The following is a 16,526-nucleotide window of genomic DNA, read 5'->3' on the forward strand; positions in this document are numbered from 1 at the left end:
ATGGGGTGCCTGGGTAGCTCAGTCAGTTGGGCATCTGACTTTGGCACAGGTCACGATCTTACAATTGGTCAGTTCATGAGTTTGAGCCCTGGAGCTGATAGCTCAGCATAGAGCTGTGCCTCCCTCTCTCTCTGCCCCTCCCCCATTCATGCTCCGTGGCTCTCTCTCTCAAAAATAAAAAAATATTAAAATAAATAAACAGAAATTTTTAAAAATTAAAACAAAACACTAAAAGGAATTCTTCCAGTAGAAGAAAAATGATTCCAAATGAAAGCATGAAGACGCAGGAAGAAATGAAGAGCAATGAGAAAAGGTAGATATGGAGGTAAATCTAAAATGAAATTGAACTGAATATATAAAATAATAATAATAATCTTTTCAGGGATAGAAAATATGTTCAAAATTAAAATCACGAAAACTGTAACACAGGAGGCAGGAGGGAGATAATTGGAGTTAAAGTAGTCTAAGGTTCTTGTATTGCCCAGGAAGTGGTAAAAATACTAATTTACAATAGATTTTAATTAAATCAGAGGTGCATACTTTAATCTCTAGGGTAATTGCTAAAAAAGTTATATAAGAAAAGGAGATACAGAATAAAACATAATTAAGAAGAATAGAAAAAAAGGAACATCTGTTCAGGAGCACAAATAAAAAACAATTAGGAACATGGCATATATTTAAATCCAAATACAGTAATAATTACATTAAATATAAATAAACTAAATAATCTAATAAATAAAAGAGTGACAGACCAGAAACAAAACACAATCATATACAAGAGAAACATCTTAGAGATGTAGATACAGAAAAGAAAGTTAAAATAGCTCTACCAAAATCACACAAAATAAACTTTCAGGCACACAGCATTATCAGAAGTAACAGAAGGCTTTTTGTAATGGCAAAAAGGTTAAATTGACTACACAAATATTATAATGCTAATTTTGTGTAACTAATAACACAGCTTCAAAATGTATTTTTTAAAATAACAGAACTAAAATTGAAAAAAGATATATCCACAACCACAGTTATTAGTTTTCTATTGCTGTGCTATTAGCAGCTGAAACCGCATTCATTTACTATCCCACAATTTCTGTAGGTAAGAAGTCTGGGCATGACTGAATTGGATCCTCCACACAGGTCCCACTGGCTGAAATCACTGTGTCAACTCCGGCTGCTATGCATCTTAGGTTATGTATCTTATGCTTGAAGTCCCCTTCCAACTTCACTGGTTATGATCAGAATTCATTGCCTTGCAGTTGTAGGACTGTGGCCCTCAGCTCCCAGAAGCCACCTGCCATTCCCTATCACATGGCCCTCATCACAACATGCTGGTTTACTTATTCAAAGCCAATATGAAATACCCATGCTTCAAATCTCTCTGCCTTCTGGAAGGGCCCGGTTCCTTTTAAGGGCTCACCTGATTAGGTAAGGCCTGCTCAGGATAATTTTCATTTTGGTTAACAATTAACTCAAATTCAACTAATTTGGGACCTTAATTAAATCTGCAAAGCCCATTCACCTTTGTCACATATTACCTTAAAACAGGACTGAAATCAATTATCTCCAGCACCACTCACACTCAAAGGGAGGCTATTATCATACCAGGCATGTACAGCAGGGGTGAATCTTTGGAGCTCTCTCAGAATTCTGCCTACCACACTGAGAAATTTTAACATACCCCTCTCAGTAACTAATAGAACAAGTAGACAAAAAGAAAAAAGAAAATAAAATCAGTAAGAGTGCAAAAGATTTAAACAAAATTAACAATTTTTGCCTAATTATATATACAGTACTGAATCCAACAATCGCAAAATATACATTCTTTTCAAGAGTACATGGAACATTTACTAAGACAGAGTATATGCTGGACCAGAGAACAAAGCACAACAAATTTCAAATGACTGAAATCAGAGTATATTCTCTGATCCAGTGGAATTAAAATATAAATTATATTAAGATTACTTTAATAAAAAACTCAAATATTTGGAAATCAAGCAATACATTTCTATATAATCTGTGGCTCAAAGAAGAAATCAAAAGAAATCAGAAAATATTTTGAATCTCACGTAAAGTAAAATACAACATATTAAAACTTATGAGATGAAGCTAAAGCCATGCTTAAAGGGAAATCTGTAGCAAATGCATCTGAAGAAAACAAGAAAGCCTAAAAATTTATGATCTAATCACCTCAGGTAAAGGAAAAAGCCACAGTAAACTCAGAAAGAAATCAGAGAAATTAATGAAATAATAGAAAATGAATATAGAGAGGATTGACAAAGGCTAAAGTCAGTTCTTCGAAAAAACTATTAAGGTTAACTCTGATCAAGAATAACAGAAAAAGCACAAATAATATCAGAAACGGAAAGGTGAAATCACTACAGATACAACAGCAAGCATCATACAGGTAAAAGGATATTATAAAAACCTTCACAGCAGTAAATTAGAACATGTAAATGAAGTGGACAATTTCCTAGAAATATACTCAAAACTGACATAAGAATAAGTAGAAAATCTGAATAGTCCTCTATCTAATAAAGAAATTGCATCTGTAACTTAAAACCTTGCCACAGTGAAAACTCCAGGACTGAATGGCTTCGCTGGTGCATTCCACTAACAATTTAAGCAAGACAGACTACCAAGCTTATATAAACTTTTCCAGGGAACAGAAAAAGAAGCAACACTTTCCAACTTGGCTGGCCTTTTATAAGGCCAGCATCATCTTGATACCAAAACCTGACAAGAACATTGCAAGAAGGAAAATTTACAGGCCAAAATCTCTCATGAACATGGATGTAAAAACCCCAATCAAATACTAGCAAATCAAATCCAACATATGAAAAGAATATTACAGCCAAAGTATGTTTATTCCAGAAATACAAAGTTGGTTTAATATTCAGAAAATCAATGAATGCAATTCAGCATATTAACAGAATGAAGTAGGAAAATCATGTGATAATCAGAAGGCTGGAAAGTCATTTGACAAAAACTCAAGTATCCACACAAAGACAGGGGGGCCTGGGTTGGTTAAGCGGCTGCCTTTGGCTCAGGTCATGATCTCACAGTTCGTGGGTTCGAGCCCCACATGGGGCTCTGTGCTGAGAGCTCAGAGTCTGGAGCCAGGTTGGTATTCTGTGTGTGTGTCTCTCTCTCTGCCTCTCCCCCGCTCATCCTCTGTCTGTCTGTCTCTCTCTCAAAGATGAATAAACATTAAAAAAAAATTTTAAGCAGGAAGACAAAAATAGGGGCGCCTAGGTGGCTCATTTGGTTAAGCATCTGACCCTTCATTTTGGCTCAAGTCATGATCTCAAGATTTGTGAGTTCAAGCCCCATGTCAGGATCTACACTGACAGTGTGGAGTCTGCTTGGGATTCTCTGTCTCCCTCTCTCTTTCTCTCAAAAATAAATAAACACTAAAAAAATATTTTTTAAAGTTTATTTATTTTTGAGACGGAGAGAGACAGAGTGAGAGTGGGGGAGGGACAGAGAGAGAGGGAGACACAGAATCCCAAGCAGGCTCCAGGCTCTGGGCTGTCAGCACAGAGCCCGTTGTGGGGCTTGAACTCACAAACCGTGAGATCATGACCTGAGCTGAAGTCAGACACTTAACCAACTGAGCCACCCAGGCACCCCTCAAAAACAAATAAACTTTAAAATAAAAAATAAAACACAAAGACAAAAGTAAAAAAAAAAAAAAATCTCTCCACAAACTAGGATCAGAAGAGACTTTCTTCAATGTGATAAAGAATAGCTACAAAAAACCTACAGCAAACATCATCTTTAAAGGAGAAATGTTGAAAGCTTTCCCTCTGTGATCAGAAAGATAAGGATGCTCACTCTCAGCATTTCTATCCAACATCACACCGAAGGCCTTAGCCAGTGCAGTAAAACAGGAAAAAGAAATGAATGACGTGAAGACTGGAAAGCTAGAAGTAAAAGTGTCATTATTCAATATCCTTAGGGAAATGTAAATTAAAATCACCCCTACATACCCACTAGAAAGGCAAAAAAAAAAAAAAAAAAAAAAAAAAGAATGACAATGTTAAAGTGCTGGTACGACTGTAAAGTTTTAGAACCACTTTGGAAAATTAATAGTATCTTCTGAAGTTTAACATAAGCATACTCCACAAGCCAGGAAACTCAATCCTCGATATTTACTTGATAGAAATATGCTCATATGTACACCAAAAATTATCTGTAACATTATTTATAATAGCCCCAAACTAGAAATAACCCAATATCCATCGACAGTAGAATGAATCTATAAATTAGAGCCTACCCATGTAATGGCAGACTATAGTGCAACAAAAATGAACAAGCTACTGTCACACACAACACAGTTGAATCTCACAGACAAAATAGAAATAATTCACATAAAATATAGACTTAATCATTGCAATTTATATAAAGTTCAAAAAGAGAAAACTATTCAGTGGCACTAGCAATCAGGATAGCAATTACCTCTGAGAAAGATGGGGTGGGGGCAGGGCTCTAGGTACAGAAAATCATTCTACTTCTTGACCTGGAGGGTGTTACAATGGTCATGTTTATGTTGTGATAATTTATCAAGTTGTACACTTATGATCCACACGCATTTCTGTATGTTAGTTAACATTACCAGTGATGGTGTGTGGATGATAATCTTTCTAAACACCCATTACCCCAATCTAATCATAAGTAATTCTTCAGACAAAGCTGTTTTGAGAAACATTCTACAAAATACCTGACCAATACTCCTTCAGACTATCAAGATCATGAAAGACAAGGAAAGACAGAGAAATTGCCACAGACCAGAAGACACTAAGGAGACATGACAATTAGAGGCAATGTGGTATTCTGGATTGAATTCCAGAATCAAATTCCGTATTAATGGAAACTGTGGTGAAATCCGAATGAAACCTGGAGTTTAGTTAATAGTTACATACCAATGAAGACTTTAGTTTTGACAAATGTCCCGTAGGGAGATACACTAGGGGAAACTGAAACTGGGTGAAGTGTGTACAAGAACTCTCTGTACTAGCTTTGCAACTTACTGCAATCTACAATTATTCCAAAATAAAAAGTTTATTTAAAAAAAAAAAAGTTTAGTACTGAAGAAAACATGAATAGTTGCCTGAACCAGAAATTGAGAGGAAGGAAACTAATATTGGTATAGTTAGTGCTACGTGTTGGACATTTAACATATAACCTTAAGAAAATAAGAATTTCTTGAAGAAGAGATAGCTGGACGGAAAAAAGTAAAACAATGACAACAAGAGAGAAATATAAGGAAATACATGTTTACAATATAGTAAAATCAAGGTTGAGAGGGACATCTTCCTATAGTAGAATTTGGGCCACAACCAGACCAGGTTCAAATCTCAGCTCTACCACCCACGAGCTGTGTGATCTCTGGCAAGTAATTTCACCTCTTTAATCCATTTCATCTGCCAAATGGGGAATAATACTACCTGCCTGAGAGAATTATAGTGAGGATTAAATAAGCTTCCTGTGTTTAATAAAGTGCTTTCCTGGCACTCAATAAATGTTCATGTACTTCCGTTGCTCCTTAGACTACTTGTGTGAAAAAGCAGGGAAAAGGTTACCGGGAGCCAAGAAACCTCCACTGAAATTCTACCTCTGTCACTTACTAGTTATGGGACCTTGTGTAAATCACCTAAACTCTCTGAGCCTGTCCCTGCACCTGTAAAACAAGGGAACTGGTATAAATCGGGGACTGACAAATTACAACCTGCAGCCCAAATCCCAGCCTGCAGCGTTTCTGTAAATGAAGTTTTCTTGGAACACTGCTTCGCCCCTTTGTCTATGTATTATCTATGGCTGCTTCCCCACAGTAACAGTAGAGTTGAATAGTTGTCACAGAGACCATCTATCTCTCAAAGACTAAAATATTTACTATCTGGTCATTTAAAGAAAAAGTTTGCCAACCTCTGGTCTAAATGGTCTCAAAGGCCCCTTTCAAATCTGAAGTTCTAAGCCCACATGTAAGGTAAATATGGAATCTGAAGACACATGTTATATACCATTAGATAGATTGGTACAAGATATATTAACATACCATAATGTCAAGGTACTCTGTAAAACTTTCCCCAAGCCTGATGCCTATTTGCTTTCCAAGTTTCCTTTCTATCTGCCATCTCCATAACCTTGAGATTGAGTCAGGGACTGTCGCCGCTGAGGTGAGTAGCTAGTTCCTGATTCAGTCCTACAACTCATAGGCCTGGCACCCCTAGAATCCCCAGCATTCCAGATATCAAACAGCTTTTACCCCATTCCTCAGGGCAAAACCCCAGACAACTGGCACCTGGGAGTGAAACAGGGGCCATCAAGGAAGTCTCTGACAACCTCACCTCTAACCATTAGGTACAGAACAGTGAGCGGCGAACCTGGGAATGCCAAATGGGAGTCCTCCCAACCCCCCAAAAAAAGGAAGAGAAAAAAAGAAAAACAAAAAAAGAAGCTGCTCTATATCTTTAGTTTCTTTGTTTCTTGGTAGACTAAAAGGAGAACCATGCTTATATTCTCATGTTCCGAACATGCTAGTATTGGACTTGCTCTCTAAGAGTCCTAAGACACTCTGGACAAAATAGGATAGCTCCTCTCTCCCATCAGTTATTGAGACCATAGCTCTGGGGTCAGCTCTATATATTCAAATCCTGGCTCTGCGGCCTTTTGTTTTGTGACAGCAAACAACTTACTTGGCTTTTTATATCTTAGGCAGTTCACCAATATAATAATTATCTATCTCATAAGATTTGGGTACATTAAATGGAATAATATAAAACAATTAGCTTAGTGCCTTGATTTGTGTTTAATACAAAATAATAGCTATTACAAACCCTTACCTATTTTACTTATATTCTGAAATACCTATTTTCGGAATGACCTTCCTCTTGAAATTATTTAACCCCACATACCAAGTAGATATTGGTCATATTGTTCTTTTCTTCCAAGACCAAAAAGCCACTGAAGATATTAATCAAGGATACTTTCCTTCAAAGCTCTACTCTCCCTGCCAAATCAATCTCTCCTCTAGCTCCTAGCAACTCAGTTTGAAGTACCTGGTCATACAATCATGGTTTGTACGAAATTCATGTTTGCATGGGAAGTTACAGTGGAAATACGGAATGTAAAAGGAAGGCTGTTTCTAAAGAGACCTTAGTTCAAAAGGAATACATGTGAGAAGAACTGATTCCAATTACAGCTCAGCTCAGCAAAGCCAAAACATGTTTTATATTCCTTTTAGTGGAGAAATCTGAAAAAACTTGGAGACTAAAGCAGGTAAGTAGCAATATATCTGCAACCTATTTATATACTTTCCTGGGCATAAATTAGCAAATCAAATGAATGGGAAAGAGCTTGTTAATATCTCTTCCCAGAGTTGGACAATAATTCTGAGCACAAATTCTGGGGTCAAATAGACCTCAGTTCAAATCTTAGTTTTAACTGTTCTGTAAATGTCAAAATAGGGATGAAAGGTTTCCTTATTTTAGTATGCTCCTCTCACACTCTTAAAGACCCAGGTCTTTAATACTTGATCTTTCTAAATCATTAGACTATCAAACAACAATTTACTTGCACTAAAAATAAGAAAGAGGGTTGATACAGCAGGCAGTTTTTCAATTAAAAAACAAATCCTTTGAAAGAAATCACAATAGTTATCCTCAAGCAATCTTCCTATTAGTGAGTTTATTATAACATATAAGGATACAAGGAATTCAGCTTTCCCTTCTAATAAATAATCACATGGGTCCCAAGGCACTCAAAAACGGGACAAGCAGTAAAGCAAGAGTCCTTTTAGTAATATAGGCTTCCTATTTTCTTGGCCAAATATGAATGGTGAATTACAGATAATGTTGGTGAATTACAGAGTAGCATAGATGATAAGAAAACCAAAGTTATTTAACCTATTTATACTACAGTCACTAGATGAAGAAGGGAGACCCTGCATTCCCAGTACCTTTCAGAGACAAAACCATCCGAGGACATCTGGGCTCCAAATATTTCTTGAGATCATCCCAGGCCTTTTTAATAGCAGCATAATGGTCAATGTATCTTCCTACATCAGAGTAAGTATCTATGAAGAGAGATTTCCAACACTGATTCTTCTGTGTTTTCTCTTCCCTAAACAGATTTTAAAAAATGAGATTAAAAATCTTTTGAAATGAAATTAAACACTTACCAACATACTTTATTGGGAATTTGTGCTTACCTCTCCCTTCCTTTTCATTTATTTTAGCTACAAATGAAGACTAGATAGCAAAAGTGATACATACATCAAAAAATTCTACAGGAGTTATTGCTGGCAGGGTGGGATTATGAGTCACTTATTGTCTTATTTCTACTTATTCTTTCCCCTAAGTTTTCCCCTATGTCCTTAATGAAACACAATGTGAATAGTATATAAGGTATGAATTTCAACTTACTCCTTAAAACATCACAATTATAAAGCTTTAAAGCATATTATGTAGTTGTTTTACTTTAGAAAACATTTAGAATTTAATGACATAACGATACAAATACAATTTACCTACACTGGGTTACCCAGAAAATCATGTAGCATTCAAAGTAATCACATGATTCAATCTCTCACTTGGTACAATTCCACATACATTTATTGAGTGTCTACTCAGCCATGGAGGACATTAAAAATGAGGCTTACTTTGTGCCCTCAAATAATGTATATTCTAATCAGGGGGAAAGAATGAAGCGTAAACTTAAGAGTCAGAAGTGGCACAGGATAAGGCAGCCACAAAGGGCCTTCCGGTATCATGCTAACGAGGTTGGACCTTATCCTGTAGGGAACGGAGAGCTACTGAAGGGTTTTAACAGGGGAGCTGAAAGAGAGAATTGTGGTTGTGGTTTGGGAGGTGTGTAAACTTGAGGCACAAGAGATGAGTCAGGAGGGTTGTGAGGAGTTCTGGTAAGAGATGATGAACTGACCTAAAACGGGTAGCTAGATGAAATGAGAAAAAAGATTCAAGAAATATAGAGAGGCTAAAATCAGAAAGGGCTTGGTAATTGAATGAATGTCGAGACAGAAAGAGAGGAGATCTAGGATGATGCCTGTTTCTGGCTTGGAAGGCCCAGGTGGATGGTACCACCATGAAGATGAGGAATGCAGGAGAATCGGGTTTAGGGATGGTGAAAACAACAATTCAGGTGTTGTTTGGGGGGTGGGGGGAGACAGGGGTTGGAAGGAAAATAATGTACATACATATTATCAAAACCATACAGTACCAACGAACTTAGGAAAAACTAGTCTCCTATTCTAAGTCCAACCCTTCAAAGGAAACTTTAGTTATTTCTGGAAGTTATAAGTCTAAACATTTATGCCTCTAGTCTTGACCTATCGATTTTATATCTATCTACTGATACCCCAAAGAAAAAGATCAGTTCAGACAATACTTAAAATTTCCTCTTCCCCATTCTTCCTCCTCCCAGGGTTTGATAGCCTATTATTTTTAGTTCTACTGAGTAACTTGCAGCTTTAAATAATATACTTAGGCCTTTACTTCTTGCTTTGCCAACTTGCCAGGACTTGATTCCCTCAATCTAAGAAATAGATATTGACAACCCTACCTTTTCTTTTGTCTTTCCCAACGCCACCTTCTGTCAACTACACTTTCATTCTGTCAAGTTTATTAACATTTACTGAACTCAGAAAACCCTTGTGGGTCATCCAATGGAAAAGGTCCAGCAGGCGGTTGTGATCTGCGTGGGGATGTCAGGGATGGACATTCAGGTTTGGGAGTTAGGAGCACACAGGCAGCCACTATAAACGGCAACATGCATGCAGAATTCATAGAGGGAGAAGAGCAGTGGCCCAAGGACAGAAGCTTAGAGAACACCGGCATTTACTGGGAGGCACAAGGAGAACAATCAAAGGAGGTAAAGAGAGAAGGGTTAGAGAGGAGGATCCGGACGGACTAGTGTTACAGAAGCCAAGGGACGAATTTCAGAAATACATATTTCCTGAATACTCACTCAGATATCAGCCAGTATTTTTTGCAATGTCTTCTCCACAGCGGATCATGACTTGATAGCTGGCTAAGCCTTCGACTGACATAGCAACAACTGGCAGTAACCAGATTCAAGGTTAGTATGAAAGAAAATAAGAAAACAGTTTAGAAATAAAGATAAAAATACTCAGTGTTGTTTTATTTTATTCCTTTTACGTTTCTTATTTCCCACTTTCCACCCTTATAATTGCAAAACAGTATTTTCTAAAACCTGTTCAGCATGTTAGCTACTATAATTACCTTGTGAGTGGTGAAATCTTAATTATTTGAGTTCACGAATAAACCCCCCAAACCTCTACAACTATAGCTTGCATATGAAAGTCTATAAAACATAAACTTTTGGAGTTGTTAATTTCAAATCAAAGAGTTTTCATGCACTTATTATTGGGACAGTACTTCTACATACAGGAAGAAATGTTATTCAGATGTAAACAAAAAAGAAATGTTAAGGTCTGCAAGACATTTGATATTAAATACATAAGCCTTTTGTCTTTTTTGTTCCAATTTTTTCTTAAAGGAAAGAAATATTGCAGCCAAAACCAATTTTAATTATAGCAACTATTGGAAAGCCCATCTCTAAAATACGTCAGAATCATTATAGTTCTGATTCAGTATCCATAGTGATCCAAGTTAGTATCAGCTGCTCAAAAACATGGAATATTAGAGATAAATAATTTTCTTATTATATAGAGACTTCTAATACAATAGTGCTCCAGTCCTATAAAGCCTACCCTGCTTAATTAATTTGCAAAAAGAATGAGCCTAGGATTAGGAAAATGGATTTCAGTCCTTTCAGAAGATGAATCACAGGTTGTAGAAAAGCCGATATTCAAAGATCTCAGCTGCGCAACAGGTAATCAATTAAGGGAATCTTAAATTACATGGGGCTTGTCAAAGCCATGACTGGGGCATGTGAGAAACCAACTGATGGTAAATAATATAATAGCTTTTGTTCAATTTTCAGATTTTACACAAACATCATCCTGATCCTTTTCTTACAAGCTCAGGAGGTGCCCAAACTAATATTTGCAAACATAGGAATCCCTCCAGTTTTGTGAATTTGGAGTTCATTCCTTCTTTTCTTGATCCTTCTCTCTCTACTGTCCCAAGAGGTAAACAACATAAAAGAATCTCTGGAATAAGCACCAAAGGTGATTCTGATGTACGTGAAGGATAAGAAATACTGTTCTAGACATTCTGACTCTGTTGGCTTGGGGTAAGATCTGTATCTCAAGCATGTGTATGTTTAAAAAGTGTCACATGTTGGGGCCCCTGGGTGGCTTAGTCCATTGAACATCAGACTCTGGATCTAGGCTCAGCTCATCATCTCACAGTACGTGAGATCAAGCCCGCATCGGAGCCTGCTTGGGATTCTCGCTCTCCCTATCTCTCTGCCCCTCCCCTGCTTGTACTCTCTCTCTCTCTCTCTCAAAATAAATAAACTTAAAAAAAAGTGTCACATATAATTCTGATACACAGTGAGGGTTAAGAATGAATAGTACACAATAAATCATCGGGAAGAGATCCACATTGTGCAGCTAATATTACACAATGATCCCAACAGACTACCCCAATCCAACACCATCCAGTTCAGTAAATATGGATCTGAAACTTTGGAGCTCAGCAATAGGCAAGACACTTGGCAAAGTGGGGCTGTATAGCGCAGGAAAGAAGTTGTAGTACACTGGAAACTTTTTTGTAAATAAAATGTGATGTTTGTGACAGTTAACTTTATGTGTCAACTTGCCTGCGCCAAGGGATAGATACCCAGATAGCTGGCTAAACATTTCTGTGTGTGTGTGTGTGTGTGTGTGTGTGTGTGTGTGTGTGTATAGATGTTTCTGGAAAGGATTAGCATTTGAAATGGTGGACAATGTGGGTGGGCATCATCTAATCCATTGAGGGCCTGAAAAAAACAAAAAGGTTCTTCTCTAAAGCATTTAAAATAAAATCTGATCCCCTCATCTTGGCTCACAGGGTCCTGCATGATCTCACCAGTCTCTTCTCAAGCCATTCTGCCTGTGAGTCACTCCCTAACTCCCACAACACCATTCTAGCACCTCCAACAGGCTATGTTATTGTCCAATCAGCTTCTGAACACACTGTTCCCTCTGCCAGGACTGCTCTATGCCATCCTTCATATACGACAACTCCTTGCAACGTGAACTGATCATCCCTCCCTCCCATTCCTTTACAGAGGAACTGGTTTATTTCCTTCATAGCAAACAGCATCTCTTGTAATTATGCACTTTGTTTTCCCATCTTGCCCACACAACTGTAAAACTTCGTAAGACAGGCCTCTCTGTCTTGTTCACTGTTATATCCCCAACATTTAACTGGCTGGCACACAGCAGACACTGATAAAGAATCTACTGAATAAATGAAGAATACGAAGATAAACAAACAGTCTTTACCTTTTGAGAATTTTTAAAAATGTTTATTTATTTATTTTAAGGAGAGACAGTGAGAGAGAGAGAGAGAGAGAGAGAGAGAGAGAGAGAACATGAGGGAGGGGCAGAGAGGATCCCAAGCGGGCTTGGAGCTGTCAGCATAGAGCCTGACCCTGGGCTCAAACTCCACTGGAACTCACGGCTGTGAGATCATGACCTGCGTGGAAATCAAGAATCAGATGCTTAACTGACTGAGCTCCCCAGGCACCCCAAGACAGTCTTTACTTTTAAGAAGTGCACAAATCTAGGGGTGCCTGGGGGGCTCAGTGGGTTGAGGGTCCAACTCTTGATTTCGGCTCAGGTCATGCTCATGATCCCAGGGTTGTGGGATCGAGCCCCACGACAGGCTAGATCTATGCTGAGCATGGAGCCTGCTTGAGATTCTTTCTTTCTTCCCCTCTGGCCCTCCTCCCACTCGTTTCCTCTTTCTAAAAAAAATAAAATTTAAATTAAAAAAAAAAAGCACACAATCTATCTGGTATGGCAAATAAACTCTGCAAAAGAAAGAAGAAGGTAGAGGAATCAGGAGAGAGGGTCTTAAAGAAATTCCATCTTGCCAGGTTGAGAAAAGGCAAGCAAGGCTTCCAGGCAGGGTCAAGAGCTTAAGCCACTGAACAAAAAAACAACAAGTGTGCAGTATGCTGGCAGAGGTCTGATTTGGCTAGAGTGGTTTGTGCCAAATTGATAAGGACCATAAATGTTCCCAGAAGTTTAGGTTATAGTCTGTAAATAAACAAGAAGTATCATAGGTTAAGGAGAATGACAGCCAGATCTGTCTTAGAAAAATCACTCTGGCAGCAATGTGTGTGTGTGTGTGTGTGTGTGTCTTAGATTTCTAAGAGGCTATATAGCAACAAAATATTGCAGATGAAAACAGTTTGCTCCTGGAACAGCCTTTTCCAAAGAAAAGACAAACGTTATTTCTCTGCTTTAAGTACCAGCCTGGGTAGAGAAAAATTTATTTTCTTGAAAAACAAAGTTACAGGCACTAATATAGATAGCAGCCAGAAACTGGAGTTATCCCTCTCTCACCACATAGCTAGGCAAGCCAACAATTATTATTAATAAATCCAAGAATGCTGTATTTCTAAAAGAATTTCTGATAACACAGGGCGCAATAATCAAATGGTTAGAATCCAGTTGGTAATACAAAAAAACAAATCAAAACAAAACAAAACGAATCTTGCCTACCCATCCTTAAGAGGGCGATTTTGCCTCCTCTGCAAATATATATGGTGGCACAAGAAAGACAGAGCCATGCCACCAGCTGTCAAGGGTGTAAACAACGCCATTTCTTCCACCATCCCTGACAGTCCCGAGCGCAGAAGGAACTGGGCACTTAACCACCCTTACCAGCAACCGGTGTTTATTTTTGGAACGGATGCTGGTAATGTGGGAAACCCAAAGCGTACAGGGGAGAAGACGGTCACCTGTATCGCACCACCGGAAGTCACTACCAAAACACAAAATCCAACATGCAACCGTGAGGAGGAAAGCTGGCAGCAAAACAATTATCAAGCATAGATGTCCGAAAGTGAGCCCTGCTAGATATTATGGTACCACGGAAGTCGCACCTGGGGGCGGGTCAGAGGGTCGCCTGGCTCCTTCCCTCCGGCGCCCCACCTGCCCACTACTGCGTCCCAGTCCGCAGGCCCTGGTCCAAGCAGAAAAGAGCACTTGGCCTGGACAGGGGCTTTTCCAAAGCATCCAGGGCTGGGCCAGATCGGGCCGAAACCAGCGGGGCGGGCGGCGGGTACTGGGCACTGGGGTTGGCGGGGCAGCAGCGGGGAGCAATACCTCCCGGATCTTACAACTGGGCCTCGCCGAGGCCTGGGAGAGAGGACTCTCGTCGCTCCTCAGGCCTGGGCCCTGGACGGGAGGAAGATCTAAAGGCGGGGCCCTTTCCGCCCCCGTCTCGCCCAGGCCCTGGGGTGGCTCTGCAGGATCAGGGCTGCCCTGGCGTCACCTTCTGGCTGACGCGGGAGTCCAGGTCCGGTCGGCAAGCCGGGCCTCCGTCCCTCCTGCCTCACTACCTTCCCCCGCCCCGTGACCCCACCCCTGCCATGCGCGTCGTCCCATTACTTGATTAGGTCCCGGTAGTCCAAGAAGGATAAGATGAGGAGCAGGGGATCGGTCGGCAGCGATTCTAGGGTCAGCGGTGCCGACTGGGTCTCCATCGCCGCCATCTTGCCTGGCCCGGTGCAGGCCTGGCCCCGCCCCGGTCCCGCCCAGACCCCGCCCCCCGCCGCCACCGCCCGAGCCGCTCCCCAGCCGCTGGTACAGGTTTGTTATGTAACCGCCAGGACAGCCCCGCCCACAGGGCGGATCGAAGGGGCGGCTCCCGGTAAGGCTCCACCCCCGCCCCGTGGGCCCCAGGCCAGTGCAGTAGGACCCGCTGCTTCGCGGATCCCGGCTCCGCTACGGTGCGCGAGCTCTGCAGGCTGTCTCCTATTCCCCGTGACATCTCCCGCACTCTCTCCTCCCACTCCAGTCCCTAAACTTGCCCACCCCGGACCCCTTTCAGCCTTTGTTCCCAAAGACTTTTGTCTGCCTGGCTCTCTCTAGCCCTCCCGCCCCCGTATGTGAAATTTTACACCCGTTATCCTCGGAGACAGGCCCCAAATCTCACCCTAAGTCCTCTCCGCCCTTGACCCCCAAATCCTTCGCTCCTCTTAGTCTTCCAACCTAGAAACTTCGTTTTTCCGGTCAGCCTCCCTCGCCCCGCGTGTCCCTAGCACACAACAGGGCGGCTCTGAGCCTTGTCCATTCAGTAGGCGCAGAGTTGGGAAATTAGCCAGAGGTGCCAGGCTCCTCCCGAATTGGGGAAATGATTGTTGAGGGCATTATTTTAACCACCTCCCCAAGTTAAAGGTGCACAGGTACTGGATCTAAAGGTCAGACGCTTTCACTTAATTTGGTCGTCAAGGTTATTCAGCCTATTAGGGCAATGCAAAGTGTGTCCTAAATGGATTTCCCCCCCAAGGTTTAATCTCAGCAATGTTAAGTATTCTGGGTGTGAAGGGATGAGCCAAAACCGCTAGTGGGCGTAACTGAGGCATGGCGGTTGCCCATTGTTAGCTTCGCCAAGGTGGTACAAAAGCGCTGGTGGGAGAAGTGAATATACACTTACCTGAATCCTTCTTTTCCCTTGCTTTTCCAAAGGCAGTATGGTGTAAGGGACTTCGAGGAGTCCAGTGAGACCTGGTGATCACGAATCTGTCATTTACTTTACTAGAATTGAGCTGGTGGACTAGCTAACCATGCCTAAATTCTGTGAGCTTCTGGACTCATCTCTAAAATCTATCCCTCCCCTAAAGTGGTTTATGGATGGAAATGAAGTTTTGTTTGTGTTAAGTGCCTGACTAGATAGTCAGTAAATGTTAATTTCCGAAGCCTATGCATACATCCATTACTAAGTTTTCCAAACTCTTCCATATCCTGGAGAAGGTTTCCTCCTAGCTATATGGAAAAGTAGAAATAAGTCCACCATCCAACCCAAACCACTCCATTTCCTCAATTCACCACACCATTAATGTTTTATATTTATGAATTTTCTAATATTTATAACTCCTCTCCCCCATCCACAGTGTATTAATCATGTTTTTGAATTTTCTGTATGTTATGATGTTTTGATCCTAAAAATCTTGCTGTCAGAGGACAGACTGTCCTCCTAGGGCTAGCTAGTTCTTTTTTTTTTTTTTTTTTTTTCAACGTTTATTTATTTTTGGGACAGAGAGAGACAGAGCATGAATGGGGGAGGGGCAGAGAGAGAGGGAGACACAGAATCGGAAACAGGCTCCAGGCTCTGAGCCATCAGCCCAGAGCCTGACGCGGGGCTCGAACTCCCGGACGGAGGGATCGTGACCTGGCTGAAGTCGGACGCTTAACCGACTGCGCCACCCAGGCGCCCCTAGGGCTAGCTAGTTCTTACAGGGAGCAAATAACTTGGTTGGGAGCACGCCTCTCATATGCAAGCCAACCCCTCCTTTACCTAACTCTCATACACCAAGCCAATATTTCCCCTGCCCTAAATCATCCGAGGGCCAGGTACCAGGCA

At 40.7% G+C, this 16,526-nt stretch overlaps 1 protein-coding gene across 1 annotated transcript in view; it reads right to left on the minus strand.

The window, feature by feature from the left end:
- The window catches only part of FBXO3 (F-box protein 3), a 32,102-nt gene extending 17,369 nt beyond the window's left edge, over positions 1 to 14,733 (minus strand). Inside the window, exons 1-3 of the mRNA XM_045484914.1 lie at positions 14,552 to 14,733; positions 9,985 to 10,074; positions 7,958 to 8,121 (exon numbers count right to left, since the gene is read on the minus strand). Of these exons, the coding sequence (XP_045340870.1) occupies positions 7,958 to 8,121; positions 9,985 to 10,074; positions 14,552 to 14,655 (358 nt within the window). The 5' untranslated portion in view covers positions 14,656 to 14,733. The remainder of the gene's footprint in view (positions 1 to 7,957; positions 8,122 to 9,984; positions 10,075 to 14,551) is intronic.
- Between the last annotated feature and the right edge of the window lie 1,793 nt (positions 14,734 to 16,526).

Source organism: Leopardus geoffroyi, chromosome D1 (genome assembly GCF_018350155.1).
Source record: "Leopardus geoffroyi isolate Oge1 chromosome D1, O.geoffroyi_Oge1_pat1.0, whole genome shotgun sequence".
NCBI lineage: Eukaryota > Metazoa > Chordata > Mammalia > Carnivora > Felidae > Leopardus > Leopardus geoffroyi.